Source organism: Corylus avellana, chromosome ca2 (genome assembly GCF_901000735.1).
Source record: "Corylus avellana chromosome ca2, CavTom2PMs-1.0".
NCBI lineage: Eukaryota > Viridiplantae > Streptophyta > Magnoliopsida > Fagales > Betulaceae > Corylus > Corylus avellana.
Window position 1 is genome coordinate 11,141,445 of NC_081542.1, and position 16,748 is coordinate 11,158,192.

General features: G+C 35.7%; 2 protein-coding genes across 3 annotated transcripts; one reads left to right on the forward strand and one right to left on the reverse strand.

Moving 5' to 3' along the window:
* LOC132170679 (protein HEADING DATE 3A) lies at window positions 1–2,433 on the forward strand. Of its 2 annotated transcripts, none has more exons than XM_059581752.1 (4): window positions 1–328; window positions 439–500; window positions 1,726–1,766; window positions 2,065–2,433. In XM_059581752.1, exons 1-4 carry the CDS (start codon window positions 128–130, stop codon window positions 2,205–2,207), a joined length of 447 nt encoding a protein of 148 aa, XP_059437735.1. In that variant the 5' UTR covers window positions 1–127; the 3' UTR covers window positions 2,208–2,433. The 2 variants fall into 2 exon arrangements, with proteins under 2 accessions (XP_059437735.1, XP_059437734.1); XM_059581751.1 differs by having other exon boundaries at window positions 10–328; window positions 1,984–2,423.
* Window positions 2,434–4,839: 2,406 nt separating this feature from the next.
* Window positions 4,840–13,647, reverse strand: LOC132170678 (chromatin assembly factor 1 subunit FAS1). Its single transcript, XM_059581749.1, has 12 exons — window positions 13,033–13,647; window positions 11,879–11,978; window positions 10,825–10,972; window positions 10,624–10,747; window positions 9,957–10,228; window positions 9,552–9,872; window positions 8,055–8,136; window positions 7,804–7,944; window positions 6,328–6,741; window positions 6,001–6,138; window positions 5,295–5,334; window positions 4,840–5,190 (listed from the first exon to the last, which is right to left on the reverse strand). Exons 1-12 carry the CDS (start codon window positions 13,489–13,491, stop codon window positions 5,030–5,032), a joined length of 2,400 nt encoding a protein of 799 aa, XP_059437732.1. The 5' UTR covers window positions 13,492–13,647; the 3' UTR covers window positions 4,840–5,029.
* Window positions 13,648–16,748: the final 3,101 nt, after the last annotated feature.

Consider the following 16,748-nt stretch of genomic DNA (forward strand, 5'->3'; position numbering starts at 1 on the left):
AAAAGCATAAAGTAAAAAAGTTAGAATCTATTTAATGTAAGAAAAGCAAAAGGTGGGGGGAAGGCATGTATAAAAAGGGGCCATAATCCCCTCATTGAAGCTGAGCACAAGAATATATAGGCCAGGTATGCCGAGAGATAGGGACCCTTTAACGGTAGGGCGTGTGATAGGGGACGTTTTGGAGCCCTTCACAAGGTCCATTTCTCTCAGGGTCACTTACAACAACAACAGGGAGGTCAATAATGGTTGTGAGCTCAAGCCCTCCCAGCTTGTCAACCAGCCTAGGGTTGATATTGGCGGTGAGGATCTCAGGACTTTCTACACTCTGGTAATTAATTAACCTCCATTTTCTTCTTTCTTCTTTCTTCTTCCTTCTTCTTCTTCTTCTTCTTCTGATCATGATGATGATAATGATGATGATATTCATATATACTGCAGGTTATGGTGGATCCTGATGCTCCTAGTCCAAGCGATCCCAACCTAAGGGAGTACTTGCATTGGTGAGCTAAATACACTTAATTAGGGTTGCTTATTTAATTTCCCACCAGGTTTAAGGTTTTTAAGTAGGTGTATAACCTTAATCATATATGTTTCGTGCTTGAGAGCTGCCTGTTTTTTTCTTTCTAATAATATGAAAAAGTCATTCCATTAATCTCTCTGCGTGTGATTAAGTGTCTGAGTCCAAAAAAAAAAAAATAAAGTGTTTAGTATAGAGTCATAGACCAAGACAATCCATGTCTGCAGAGGGGGGTGGGGGGAATGGGATGGGTGATGGGTGATGGGTGGGTTAAAACTGTGGAAATCAAGAAGAGATATAGGTAGATAGGGATATGCATGTGATCAGAAAGTGAAAAACCTTTTCTTTTCTTTTTTTAATTTAAAATATATATGGGAAATTGAAAATGGGTAATTGTACGGAAAGGATAAGGCAAAAAATAATTGCTTAGAGGGTGACCAAGACCATGCAGAAACTGATGAGGGGTTTTGTTTAGAAAGTAGTACAGTAGAGTTGTCTGTGTTTGGTGTTTGGTGTTTGTTGGATTGATGGATTGATATGTATATCTCATTCTCATGCCACAACAAAATTATATGGAGGAGGACCACTATTTTAAGTATCGTTGGATTCACAAATGTTTTTGGATATCTAATCTGGGACCCCCTCCTTGTACTATCAAAGAAATAAACCCTATCTTCTTCTTCTTCTTCTTCTTCTTCTTCTTCTTGTTCTTATTCTTCTTTTCTTTCCTTGTCTTTTCCTTTTTTTTTTTTTTAAACAAAGACAATATTTCCATAACTTTCTCTTGTCTGGGACGTGAGAATCATTTTCACTGTCCATCATCTTCTCTAAACTCCACATTCCTTGTCCTTTTTTTTTTTTTTTCTTTTTTTCTTTTTTTTTTTTTCAAGTTTTGGTATATATATGTTTACCCTTTTGTCCTCATGAGTGCCAAGGTTAATTTCACTGCAGTGCATGATAATTGGTGACACCTATTCCTCCATCCAAGGGAGAGAACAGAACGTTGACGATCAATCAAGCCTATTCAATTCGCTGGCCGGGTTTATTTATACAGCAGGAAACCATTAATTGAAACAATATATATAATAAAAAAAAAAAAAAAAATGGCCGAAGCACACACAATAATAATATATTTAAATTAATTAGGCTGGCTCGATATTAATTTATAAGTTAATTAAGAACTGATCTCGTCTCTGTGGACTTGGTAGGTTGGTGACTGATATTCCAGCAACTACAGGCGCAAGCTTTGGTGAGTTTAATTAAATTAATGTTTAGGATTTGATGATTTTCTCTACCATATTATTAGTAAAATTAATAATAATCTAAATTGTTGGTGAAAATGACTATGGGCAAAGCATTGTCATTTTCCTATATATTTTAGTTAAAAAAAAAAAAAAAAAGTATATTAGTTGTTGTTTGTGGTACGTAATTAGTAAATATGAAATGGATATTGATATTGAATGTAGGGCAAGAGGTAGTGTGCTATGAAAGTCCACGACCAACGGTGGGGATTCACCGGTTTGTGTTTGTGTTGTTCCGTCAACTAGGGAGGCAGACAGTGTATGCACCAGGGTGGCGCCAAAATTTCAATACGAAGGACTTTGCTGAGCTTTACAATCTGGGATTGCCGGTGGCAGCTCTTTACTTCAATTGCCAGAGGGAAAGCGGCTCAGGCGGAAGGAGAAGATGACTCCCTCTCTCTTTATTTGCATAAATTAATATCTATATATATATAGTTTAAATAAGAAACTAGCTAGCTAGTCTCTCCTACTACTTTATGTATGTTAATCTATGAGCACCCATTTTTATTTTCCTACTCATCACTCCCTAATCTCCTTCTATATCCTTAATTAACTACTAATTCATCTGGGGTTGTAAACTATTCAACCTCTATTAATTGTTTGGATATGGAGTAGCTTGCTGCAAGCTTTTTGAGGTATTTATTGGAACTTTTCAAAATTGACTATAAGATTTATGTTGAGCAATACAGAGGTGACTCTCAAGGGAAAGTGCAGTAATCCTAAGGACATGGATTGAGCTAATTTACTAAGATTTCATTAATAATCAACTTTGAGAACAACGTTGCTTTGATGGGTTAGGGGACGATAGATTCCATATATATATATAATATTTTCCCAAATCCCATAATCATAATAATTGAATTTTATTGCAATCTTTCTATTAATTCTTAGGAATTATTTTGTAATAAGTGCATGATTGCAATTTTCCCATTAGTAGGTGATTTTGTTATAATTATGTTCCTAGAATAATATGAAATTGTGCTATCAAGGAGTAGCTCAATCAGTAGTGAACCACAAGATGATTGAGGCATCCTAAAAAGTTAGTGTCACATTGAAAAGATGAATTGGTCATACATGCTAAGGCTCATTAGTTCCTTATTAGAAAAAATTGAGGTTGAAAGTGATTCTAAGAAATTTCAATTATAACTTGATTAGTCATCTTAAAGCCATAACGCAAATGTGGCTAACACTTTCCTTTTAAGTCGCTACAAAAATCCTCTCCGTGAAATGAAGTAGATGTCATATGACAATTTATCAAGGAAATTGCTTTACACTATTTAAAAGTTAATCCCCTCAAAATAATCAATTGGAGACCAAATCCGGCAATCCCCTCGAAATGATCATTTATCCCCCTTTTTTTTTTTTCTTTTAATTTTCAAGCGATAGAAACTCTTGGAATCTTATCACAAATTGGAGCACCTACGAAAAAATAATGAAGCAGAAAAAAATAAAAAATAAGGGCCCTTGACTTGAGGATAGTGACTTGGTGTAAGGCTTAAGGAGAGCGAGGAAGAGCTGCCAAAGGGGAGGAGAGGATCAATAAATTTTTGCCGGTGGAAGATTTGGAGGGAAACCAACCCCCACCGGAGGGAAGGGAGGCCAAGAGGAGGAAGAGAAAGGTGAAGAGAATTAAGATAGGCGACGACGGTGTAGGCGGGTCGGATAGGACTAAGAGGTCAAGTTGCAGAAAAGAAAACTAAATGGGGTAAGGAAAGGGGATCAAAATCCCCATTTATTTTTAAAAAATTGCGAATCAGCACTTTCATAAATCTAAGTCATTGGATATAACTAATGGCTTAAAATAAGACACCTATTAAAAAGTGGGAGGCATATTCCCGAGGTTGAATTTTTTTTTTTTTTCCCCCAAAAGCTTGCTTCTTCCTTTCTTTTTTTTTTTCATCTTTTTCTAGGAAAAAAAAAAAAAGACACACACACACACCAAAATTTAAACCAAAACCAGACCCCTTTTTGTTAAGTAATGTTAAAGACCATCTTTTTATCCTCCAAAAGCTGATGTGGCTTTCAAAATCACTATTAAATCAAAATTCAAGTATAATTCATTTAAAATTTAATGATGATTTTAAAAGTCACATCAGCTTTAAGAGAATAAAAAAATGGTCCTTAACATTACTCATTTTTGTTACTCGCTCTCAAAAAACCCAAGTCTGCTCAGTTTGACATCTCTCATTCTCCCTCTCCTTTTCTCTCTCTCTCTCCATTGATGACAACCGAGTCATGCCACAACTAATCCACATTTCCTCTTTGGTTTCCTTTTCATCGGATTTTTTTTTAAAAAAAATATATTTTTGGTTTATGGGTCCATAATCAACATGTATACTCAAACCAGCTACTAGAAGTCTAGAACCCAGAAAAGTAATAAAAGTTTTCCACAATTCCCACTAATAGATTTACTTGCAGCTTGGGTCATTAAAAGTTTTCCACAACAATAATCATTATGTTTACTCAATTTAGCTACTAGAACCCAGAAAAGCCATAAAAGTTGGTATCATCATAACATTTGAAAAGGCGTGGTACAGTGACGCAAACCCATTAAACTTTTGAAAAAAAAAAAAAAAAAAAAAGGAATGAATTCAGAGACGGCGTCCGAATTTTGACAAAGACCAACCAGAAGAATACATTGAGGTTGAAAAGAAGAAGGGGAGGGCAAGAGAAGCGAAGGGGGGACCGAGACAAGACACCCACTTTTTAGTGTCTTATTCTAAGCCTTTAGATATATCCAATGGCTTAGATTTATAAAAGTGCTGGCCGGCAATTCTTTAAGAATAGCCCGGGATCCTAATCCGGGAAAGAGGGAGAGAGACAGACGAAGAGGCCAGGGGAGAGACGCAACAAACAAGCTTCCAACTTTTGAGAATGCGCATATGATGAAAAAAGGCACTCTAATTGACACTTAAAAGCTTGGTTTTTCTTTTGGTGCAAACAATAGGGGATTCCAACATTCTATCTTTGAATGAATGTTGATTTATAAGAAGTAACTTTTTACATTACAAAAAAAAAACACTAATAACTTGTAATTCAATTCCCTCATCTGAAACAAAAAAAAAATTAGTGTAACAATTCAGTATCCGGGAAGACCAGCAAATGACAAACACATGCCATGAAAGAAAGTGAGGCAGGAATGGATGGGGGAGAGCTAGCATTGTGAGAGAAACCAGATCACTAAACAAAAGCAAGGAGGCTACACGTGTTATTATATGTGCAACTGTGATACCCCCTGGTCAGCAAAACCTGGCTTCAAAGATGGCTGAGGAGAGGTTTCATTGGGGTTGTTGTTGATACTTTTAGCAGTAGGCGGCAAGCATCTTTTTGAAAAGAAGGCAGCAATATTTTTTGCCCTCCCCACACCCTTTTCTGGTAATTGAAAAAACGAAAACTCAATTAGTCTCAGATAAATAAATTAAATCCTTCAGATGATGAAATCTAAGACAATCCAGATTTTAGTGCATAACAAGTACCTGGCGACAAGCCAAGCTTGTCCAAAATTTCTTTCTTGACCTGCATCACAAGATAATCATACCTTTCAGCAATTCATAACCAACTCTTTTATTTAAAATCCAACAAGCTAAGCGTAGACTGAGCATAGTCGGAGTCGAAGACATGAAACAAATAATCACATATGCATCTTTCATCAAGAGAGTCAAAATATTCATTATTCTAATGAGAAAAGGAAAGTTTTCTCAAGAGTAATTCGAATTACAGGATTTAAAATATCAAAAAGATGCTATCTCCATTAGTCAAAGAGAATTTTACGGAGTAAAATTCCCATAAAAATATAATTTATTTTTAATTTTTCATTAAAATACAATATTCTAATTTTTCGTTCATTTTAAGGTTATTTTTGTCCTTCTATAATGTGTTGCGTGATTTGAAATCAACCAAAGATAGTCAATTTCCAAGGAGGTCATTTTACATATAAAAGAGAATTAATGAAGAAGTCTTTCGGTAGTAGCATATTCTATTCAGTTTTTTAGCCTTTTTGAGGTCAACTTGTCTTCACATGGCGGACACAAAAGTGGGGAATTCACTTTATAAATAGTATGGACATATCAATCCGATCCCTTCACCAAAAATCTCCATTTTCATATTTCTTTCCAGATGCTTAGAAAAATGCATGCACACAGGTATCCTCACCCTCACCATGCAGAAAAAAGAGTCACTGACCTGCCAGCGGTTATCCATAAAATCCGATACCTCACGTACTTTACTTCTTAACAGAGTCTTTGAGGCAGCAGGGAACTTCTGCTGCAAAGATTCTACAACCTTACTGATGCCCTGTGGGGATGATTGAATTGCAGACACCTGAAAAACCGCAAGACTACTGTTAGTACCCAAGGATTGCATGCCATCACAATAAAATCAAGGGCAAGAACAAAATATTCCTTCCTGAAATTTCATAGTATCAATAAGCTGCAGAAAAAAAAAACACACACACATCTTTTTCTCTCATGAATGTCTGATTTTACATCTCGAATGAAATGCATAACTTACAATTGTTGGTAAGTCTGATTCCGTTATGGCATTCACAGTTGAGATTGGCGTGCTGCTGCCCTTGGAACCCGACAGGCAAGCTTCTTGATCCTCATCTTGAGTGTTTTCAATCGATATCTCTATGGGTGGGCCATCAGGGAAAACACGCATACTCAGAGCTTGCAAACACATCTGCTCCAGCTTAGGAGTACCACTAAGATCCTCGGCCATTAACAAAGCAGTCTTCTCATGTATCAAATTTAATATAATCAAGGGCTGATTTTTCCGAAGAGCATGCTCAGTCAAATTGTTAAGATATTTTTGCTGTCGAAGCAATGAGCAGAACTCATCTCTCTTTGAGTCTTGCTTACAGTTAGGTGAGCTTCTGGCCTCCTCCACTGCAACATCAGTTTCCATTCTCTCAACTTGTACTCCCTGCATGCACAAAACAAACAAATTTTAAAGAAGTATTTTTTAAGTGGATTTGATATTGTGAGAAAGAACAGATCCTAGAGATAATGAATTTTTAGGTGTGCTCATGGTGATTGAACTTGTGGCTAAATCTTAGGCCCTTGGGGTCAGATAAACAAACAGTGAATTTCAAGACAATCTCATTTCATCTTTCATAATTTGGAAGTCGTCACCTTTTTATGTCTTTATTATTTACAAGTATCACTGTGAATCTCAGTGAAGTTGCAGCAAAATAGAATTCAAACAAGCAAAGACCTTTTGAGACCCTAATAGAATAAACTAGGCAAGTTTCAAATATTTCCATGAAGCTAATGCATAAATGTGCTTCAATGAGCTCCCACATTCTCGTGATTCAAGTATTGGACATCTCACACATTATAGTATCTTCTTGGTACCTCATACTTGATGAAATACCTTGTATTGGGTGACTTTTTATTTGCAATTATAGTTCATTTTCACTTCTTTCATATTTCTAGCAGAAAGATATTTTTATAATGATGATATTATATCAGAACAAGGTGGATCAAATTTGAATTGCTCATATAGTTAGAAATTCGAAGAAATGTACAAGCAGGAGTTTTCTTAATGTGGTTTTAATCAATGCAAGTGGTCTAGAAGAAACAAAAGTGGACTCCTCCAATATTCAACTTCTCTACAAAAGATAAAGAAAATGTAAAGAAGCAGAAGTTTGTAGCTACTTGATTTAATATCCTCTGCAAGACATTTTCACTTGTAGTTAGAACCAATGACTATATTAACAATGGATAAGGGTAAGAATGACTCTAATAACTTCAAAAATAGCAGGTGAGGGCACTTTAGGAAATGAGGTTGTCATTCTACACATCAAATTACTTTTGCAACCTGGATATTATGTTAACAAAACCACCAAATCAGAGTATGGATCATCCATAAATACATTACCCGTGGACTAATACGAACACAATTTTTAATCTTGTTTTGGAGGGGGAAGTATGCACACTATAAAGCATATGGGTAAAATGCAGGGTCTCAACTGTCAGCTCATACCTCATTTTCAGAGAGATACCCATCAGGTACAAAAAATCCATCTTCACTCTCATCTTCTTCATCAGCTCTTGAACATCCTTCCTCTAGACTTTCCTCTTCTTCATCTTTATCGCAATCTGAAAGACTTTCACCAGGGTCCTCCTGGACAATTAGGATGTCAGTTTTGGACATAATCTTTAGAATATGGATTAATTTAAATAACTTCATAGAAAGAAAAGGATTTAATTGCATTAACAAAACTTTGACAGTACCTCTTCCCATTCCTCATCACTATCTTCATCATAATCCACATCTGGGTCCTTCTTAAAAGGGTGGCGTGGGCCAACAACATGACTGAAAAGATAGATAAAAGCACAGAAAATCAATGCCAAATTCAACCCCATGGCATTCTATGGGTCTAAGCAACACCCTAGGTGAGACATCTCTGTTAAACCTTACAAGAATACTATATATCAATTGTAGCTTCTTGAGACAATACATTTTCAAAGACAAGTATAGAAAAGTGCAAGCTAGACTACAGATATTATATAATGTTAAGATTCAATTTCCAACTCTTGCATCAAAGGCAGTAATAAAATCAAATCTAACTTTAAAATGACTCAGAAGAGCATATGAAGCAATGTGTTTCTAACAAGAATAGACCAAATTTGAGAGGAGCATGCATACATACGCTGATTCATCATCTTTTTTATTTATATAGTGTACCTGCATATACTGAAAACAAAGATTAATTAAGTCCCAACCACATCCTATATAACCACCAGAGGGATAGGCTTGGTGGTAAGGGACTTGCTCCCATGTGGTTTGGTGAGGGGGAGGACATGGATCCGAGTCTCTATGGGCATGATACTAAGAGACAAGACTTATGTCCATTAATCCATGTTCACCGGCTTCCTGTCACTATGCCCTTAATCAGGCTGAGGTCACTCTACAGTTTTGATGCTATGGGCATGATACTAAGAGACAAGACTTATGTCCATTAATCCATGTTCACCGGCTTCCTGTCACTATGCCCTTAATCAGGCTGAGGTCACTCTATGGCTTTGATGTGTCTTGAAAGAGAGCCTATGTATCCCCACATTGCAAACCTGTCTAGACCCCTCTTGATTGTTGCCTTAGCAGTAACTTGCTACTATGGTTACACCTAAATAGAAGTTCCAGCTTCTGGTTACCTCTTTTACCCTTTTGCTTTTTTTAAAACACACACACACACACACACATCTCATATACTCACGTTTAATAGCTCAAATCATTATAATAGTTTAAAAGGCATACTTCAGAATTTATAAGGTACAAACTCATTGTAACATCTGTAATTGCTTGTATAATCTTATTATTGAAAACCACATCACTTTTTGGATATAATGTTACAGAAACTCCACGTCCAATAGAAGTACAAAGAACACCAACACAGAACCACAACATATAAAGCACTGAAGAGCAATTGATTTTCTGCTTCTGCTTGCTCATCATTACCTAGGGAATTCAAGCAGAGACATGCACACAAATAGATGAGAAATGCCACCTATATTTACCTATCAAAACATAAATCACTAATCAATTATTTGAGGCATTATTCATTTGAAATTAAGCATGGTAAGCAGACAAGTAATTAGAAAGTTGGATTCTACAAGAACACTTTTGTTAGAAAATTCTGATTCTATACACACAATGTAAATATTCTAATAAGATCTATATTAGTCTCATAGAACAGAAGACAAAGTCAAATTAATATAACAGGAGCCTACCTTTTTTTACGCCAAATACCATAAAATGCAGGTCTATGGCTCTTATCAAACTGCAACAACTGCTTCCCCCAGTTACACTTACTGACATTGCAAAGAGAACTATCTGCATTAGCATGGTATGATCTTTCATCAGAAGTCTGTTCTCCCCATCCACAAACAAGCTTATCTATGCCCAAGTCATCATCATGAGCCAGTCCTCTACTAGTTGAGAGCTTAAGCTCCTTAAATAGCTTAGTCTTAGGCTTCTGACGAATGCCCCAATGCTGCTTTCTGTTTGAACAGATAGAATGACCTAAGCAGCGCCAAGAAGAAAAGTGTAACCTGCATAGTGCATCAAACTTTAGTTCCAAGATTTTCAAGAATAACATGGCTCAAAGAGTTAAATAGTATGACGAGGAAACCCACTTGCGGATTTCGTCACCATTGATGTCATCATTTGACGATAGGGCAGAGTCCATTGATAAAGTAACTGCATCAGGCATATTTCCACACTTTTTACTTGATGAATCAGATGTGGCTGCTTTGGCTGAAGATTGGTCATTCTTGCATGATGGGCTAGTTTTGCTTCTCATAAGAAAACGTTCCATGATTGAAGCCTGCTTTTGTATAGAAAGTTGCTTTCTCAGTTCAGCTTCTTCCTTTTCTCGACGCCTTTGATCCTTCTCAGCTTCCTCTTGCTGCTTCAAAGAAATACAAGTAAGAAGCAGAAAAACAACTAAGCAGAAAGAGTTAACAAAAGTTAAGTTAGCCATATCTACCCTAACGGGCATGACACCAGTATATTAGGAATAAGATAAACTTAACTATTTAGATTCATATCAACTATTCAGCCCATTTTATGACAGAACATCTAGCCCACAAGCTCTTTGCAAACAAATGAAAAGCTTGTTCTGTACAAAAGACCTGTGCACCTATGGGAGACTTCTATTTTTGTTTCTTTGTTTTTAAACTATTGTAACCTTGCAGAAAAGTATGATCAATGAACTCAAGCAACATATCTCGTCACCGTGAAGATCTACTAAGAAAGCAGCTGAAGCCATAACTAAATGCCATAAAAAAGAACTACACTTACAGTTTGCCCTTTCTCCTTCTGAAGTTCACGTTCCATTCTTTTCTTCTCTTTTTCAGCTTCTCTTTTATTTCTCTCCATTTCTTTAATTAGCAATTTCTCTTCTCGTTTTGCTTCCTTTTCAGCCCTACACAGCAAATTGAGGGGAAAATATTAAAAAATAAATAATAGCACCAAGCTTATAGATCCACTGCAGATACATACATGTCTGCTCCATTTTTATGTAACAGCTTATCCATATATGAACGTATTTCTGCTTCATTATGCACTTTAACAAGCTTTTCCAATGCCTTTGTCAGGTTGTGTTCGCAATTCTTATCAGTCTCTGACTTTCGTAATGCTGTCATCATTCCTGAAATATGCCACAAACTCTATCAGAGCGCAAGACTCACCTAAGTGTGAATAGAGAAATAATCAATAGGAGCTTAAAGAATTACCAAAGTTTTACTATACATCTAAATATATAGACATAAACCTCCTGCTTTAACCACTCTATAAGCCCCTCTCTTCCATTTGTATGGAACTTTAAAACTGTTGCATTTACCTTTTGTCCAATAAATGAGGGATCACCATTTCTCTTGCTCGTGGCTTGTCAATTCCCAAAATGTCTGGGAATATACAAAACTTCAGATCTTCAGCTCATGTGATAATCATCACATGCTAAAATCGAGCCACCCAAAGAGGAAACATTGTTAAGACTCTCCGAAAATCCAACCCCAATACTCAAAATATTGACCTAGAGCAGATGAAAGTTCAACATGGCAAGGCAGCAATTTTTTGTTCTCCAAAAATCTCTACACAATCTTTATAACATTATTCCACTGATGCATCTTCTTTCTCTGGCCTCATTCAAAGAACATGGAATGCCTTTCTCCAACCACAATCCACACCCCCCCCCCCCCTTTTTCTTGCTCATTTCTTCCTTTAATTTTTCAAGAACAAAAGTTATATTCAATCAAAATATTCTATTCAAGGTCACTCACTGTAATAATGCTCCACAACCCAAGGCATATTACCAATCTTAAACCCCCTTTACTCCTTAGCTTTTAAAATTATACACAATTTTCAACATAACTCGATTATAATTTTTGACAAACAAGAGACTTTTACCATCGCACATAAAGTTCAACCACAAGCAATGAATAGGAACAAACAGGACAAATGATAACCTCACGTTTCTCCGTTCTGAATATGTAATGTACTCAAAGCATAATGAATAAACAAATAAAGCCATATATTTAAGCACTCATATACTTACCAGAAACTGCAATAATCCTCTCATGGATCTTTTTTCGACAAGTGCGCCTAAAATTCAAGGTTACACGCATAGGTTTCGGAATCAACTTTACATCCCTTGTCTACAAAATAATCAAAAAAAACCAATTAATACACCGGCAGAGAGTAGATACACCAAATAAACACAAAGATGGCAGTCAACAAAGTTACATGTGCTACATAGACATTAAAAGCAGGTGAAGAGTGAGCAATGCAATCTCCCATAAGATTTGCTAAGAGGTGACAACATATAACCATGGTGGAACACAAGAAATAATACTGAGTACACCCAATAAACCCAGGACATTGCAAAACAAGTAAATTCTAGAGTTATCCAATAAGCTCTGCAAGTCGAAGGACAATAAACGATCAAAAGAGCAAGATAAACAGTTCTGTGAAAGAAAAAAAATCTATCAAATATATCAAATCTCCAATAAAAGCTACAGAACTTATTATTACACATTTGACACTGTTAAAGAACAAGAAAGACAAACACATAAAATGAATAAAAACTATATTAATATTCAAAAATAAATTAATGAAATTATTTATCAACCACAAAATTGCATATATCCACATTTCGGGCATACCGATTAACAGGACAATCTCAAAAAGATTTACACAGACATCAAAACTAAAGCAGAGACGAAGTCGATTCCCTCCCTACACCAGATTATATCCAATCAATGAGCATACTATCCCGCGAAAAAGCAAAATTCTAGACTATCACGGCAAAGAAGAATGATGAGACATCCAGAAACAAACAAGACGATGAATGTATCCACTACCTGGAAGCTAACCAAAATTAAGGACACCACGTACGACAGTTAAAGAACAAAAATAGAGTCGCGAAACACAGAACGAAAAATAAAACAAACCCGTTAAGACATACCCAATTGCAAACCGACAGGAGCCCAAAAAAAATCCAGTAAGCAAAAATGTCAAAAATCCATAACCGAGCAAGAAAGTTCGAAAACCAACACCATATCAGACATGCACAACAATCAAAACAGCAACCAAGAAACTTCCATCCCAACACCAAATCAAACACAATGCACCGCATAAACCCATAATAGAGTAGAATAAACCCATTACGCCAAAACAAACGAAAAACCAAGAGAAGACCCAAACTCTCACCTCCCAACACCAAAGGCACGCCTCGGACTCATCCTCCAGCACATCCGCCTCCGCATTGGGCACCCCGTAAATCACCCTCTGCCCCACAAACAGCACACTGCTCTTCACCGACGCCACCGTGACCCCTCTCCCCTTCACCTTCTCGTGAATCTCTTCCACAAGCTTCGACAATGGAAGCTCACTCTCCTCCATCGACGCCGCCACCACCGCATTGGTCGAACCGCAAATACCCAGATCGAAAACCACTCTTTTTTCCTTCAATTCCTTGTAGTAACTGAACAACCCGTCGAGTTCTGCGCTCAGAGCCTCGATCTGTGCCGCTTTTTCCTCAGGTTTTGGGGGCTCTTGTCCCAAATACGCCCTCTTTCGCTTCTGGGTCTTTCTAGGTCGATCCTGACAGTTCATTTCCTGGCCCTTTGGGTCCTCATCCATGTCGATTATCACGGTCTCCACCACCATTTCCAACCCTAACGAAAAACCCTCGCCCCCAGAAATCGCCGATTGCGCACAAAGCAACCAGGGATTTGAGTTTCACAGTCTTTGCTGTCACAGATAAATGCTCTGGTTTTACTTTCTGAATTCTTTTCTTTTTCTTTTTCTTTTTCTTTTTTCTTTTTCCTTCTCCTCTGTCTGTTGAGTGTTGGGTGCGAAAGTGATATAAATAATTTGATGTGAACAAAATTTTAATTTTTTATTAAACAAAAATATGGAAAACTTTTATTAAAAAAAAAAAAAAATCCCTGATTTTCCCGCCAAAGGAGATGGTGAAGAAATTTTGCCGGTTATATCAAACTTCGTTTGCCGCGCCTTTGTTTTGGCTTTGCTAGAATGCGCAAGGCGGGCGCGACGGACAGGGTGTGGGACACGTGTCAAGGAAATCTGTGCCCAGATAGCAGATGATCGTGCCACGTCCGCTTCTTGATCAGTTTCTGTTTAAGTCAACTTAAAAAAGAGAAGAGTAAAGAGTGAGTCCTGTGATTTATTAGCCTAATTTTAATTCTCTTCAAATTTCTAAGATAATTTAGAACAAAATTTCTAAGACAATTTATATAGAATTCGAAGGTTTTCTTTTATTATTATTTATAAGTAAATTGAAAAAGGAAGAAGAATGATTTTTTTTTTTTTTTTTTAGGAAAAATAATGAATTAGATCCACTAGAGATAGCCATTTTCATTTGTTTTGATTCAAATGGAAAATGCCTATACGGGAATAAAAATATGATAAATGTTACTACACTTCTTCGTATTCCTTATGATTTCTTATGATTCTATGTGGATATTTTTTATTAAAAAAAAAAAAAAAAAAAAAAGAGAGGAATTGGTGGGTAAGGGTTTTTTTTTTAACTTTTTTAAAAAACAATATTTACATAAAAAAAAAAAAATCAGAAGAATACTAAGAATAACGGTAACATTTGTCTTACTACAAAAAAAACCTATACAATTACAAGGATATAAATTTCATTAAATTTGTGTGGGTAAGAAATACGTAGTAGGCGCTTAGGAAAACTAAAAAGCTTAGAAAACAAAAATACTTGGTAGGCAACAATTTATTACAAAAAAAAAAAAAAAACGTTCTTCGAGAAAAAACAAATTTCGTAAAATTGTTTACAATGATGCAATATTTTCCATCCATTTATAACACTCATATCACACAAGCTAGGATGGCATATTTTAAGTGGCTTATAATGTTAATTATTTTTTTAAAAAAAAAAAAAACATAAATTACTTAAAACACGTAATATCAACTATTTGTCAAGGGTATGATAAATGGATGTGAAGTATAACATTGCTCAATTGTTTAAAATGCTTAGATGCATAAAAAAATAAATGCACTTACCCTTATGAACTCACACCTATTTTGCAGTTATTTCAAACTACAATTTGTGTCATTGATAAGTAGGGCTGTAAACGAACAAAACTACCCGTGAGCTCGCTCCGGATCGGCTCGATAAAACTTGGCTCGTGCTCGACTCGATTATTAAATGAGCCGTTCGTGGACACAAAACTATACTCGATTAGTAAACGATACATACTCGTATAAAACCCGGCTCGCTCGTTTAAAGTTCGTGAACATACTCGTACAGGGGCTCGACTCGCTTATTAGCGCGACTCGTATATATATATATATATATATATATATATATATTAAAATAGCTTATATAATATATAACTTATTAAATAGTATTTATGCTTATATAGTACGTAGCATAAATGCTAAATATATATAGTTAAAATATTAATAATGTAGTCATACAATGTATAACTATTTATAGTTAACTAGTGTTTTGTGTGTATTAAACTAAGTTAACTAATTAGTTAATTGGTTTAGTTATATATATAAAGAGCTAAATGGATAATATAAATAAAAAATAAAAAAATAAAAAAAAAAAAAAAATAATGTTAGATAATTTGTATATATAATAAACGGTTTTTTTTTTTATCAAAGTTGCCCTCAATTTGTTGGTTGGGAAGTAAATCGTTTTTACTAATATAATTTGTCTCATTGGGAAGATGAGTCATTTAAGTTTTTTTTTTTTTTTTTTTTAAGTTTGTATTAGTTGAGCCGGCTTGGCTCAGCTCGCCTGGCTCGACTTGGCTACTAGGCGAGCTCGAGCTCGGCTCGCACAAGGAATTTTCCTTGGTGAGCCGAGCCAAGCTTAAATTTTGAAGCTCGGCATGAGCTTGAGCTCGTGAAATTTTTAAATGAACCAAGCTTGGACAGTCTTGGCTCGCCCATATTTAGCTTGTTTACAGCCCTACTGATAAGCGTCAAATATTGTACATTCAAGCCCCTTAACTCGCATATGTTAATTTCTTAGTGTTGTTATCTGTTTGATTTTGTGTTATTTTAGTGTGTTCATGTTTTAAATAAAGATGTAAGAAATTTCATTGATTTTGGGCTGAAAATACACTTCATGAAGCTCCTGAAGCAAGAGGGATCGAGCTCAGCACTCTAGATGCGTTCAAGCGCTTATACCCTTAGGCTCGAGCACATTACTCCTTGAGCTCGAGCGCACGCGCGCCAATCTGCTAGACAGAAACACAAAATTGTTTTGGAAATAAGCCTAGGTCTCCTAATTCGACTAAGGGACAGAAATTCTATATTGCTGGGAGTCTGGGACTCCAATGGCTCATAGGGTTTAGTCTAAACCAAAAAAATAGGCCACAAACTTCAAAAGAAAATGAATGCTTGGTTTTAGAGAGATAATTCACACAATGATCTTTTTTTAGACTTGAAGAGTTGAAGAGAATATGAGCAAGGTAGCAGGCCATCCCAGCACTGCCATGAGCAACTAATTATGTAATAGGGTATTGATGTAGGCTATGTAGCCATTTCCAAGTAACAATGGTTTGATTTGATTTTATTTTATGATTTTTGGGGTAACTTCATTGAAGACTCCAAAACTTCCACTTGATTTGACAAACCCCCTTATAAACTTCAAAATCTCTCAATTTAGTCTCCTGAACTTTCAATTACTCTCAATTTGAACCCTTCTGTCAAATTTAGCTGTTAGAAATACCAAAAAAAGATTAAAATATCCTTGATTTTCGTTTTTTTAAATAAAAAAACGTTTTGGAATTAATGGTAAAATTGAAATTTTATAAAAAATTCAATGGTGTAAACGTCATTTAACATTTAAAATCTGACGAAGGGATCCAAATTGATTGCAATTGAAAGTTTAGAGAACTAAATTGAGAAATTTTGAAGTTTAAGGG

Bases quoted from the DNA above. Each gene is read 5' to 3' on its own strand.
- LOC132170679 (XM_059581751.1), top strand. From the start codon at position 128: ATGCCGAGAGATAGGGACCCTTTAACGGTAGGGCGTGTGATAGGGGAC. The intron at 501-1,725 runs GTGAGCTAAATA...TGGACTTGGTAG, and splicing joins CTAAGGGAGTACTTGCATTG to GTTGGTGACTGATATTCCAG. The intron at 1,767-1,983 runs GTGAGTTTAATT...TATTGAATGTAG, and splicing joins AACTACAGGCGCAAGCTTTG to GGCAAGAGGTAGTGTGCTAT.
- LOC132170678 (XM_059581749.1), bottom strand. From the start codon at position 13,491: ATGGTGGTGGAGACCGTGATAATCGACATGGATGAGGACCCAAAGGGC. The intron at 8,137-9,551 runs GTAGGCTCCTGT...CTATCTTTTCAG, and splicing joins GGTATTTGGCGTAAAAAAAG to TCATGTTGTTGGCCCACGCC. The intron at 7,945-8,054 runs GTACTGTCAAAG...CTAATTGTCCAG, and splicing joins GTGATGAGGAATGGGAAGAG to GAGGACCCTGGTGAAAGTCT.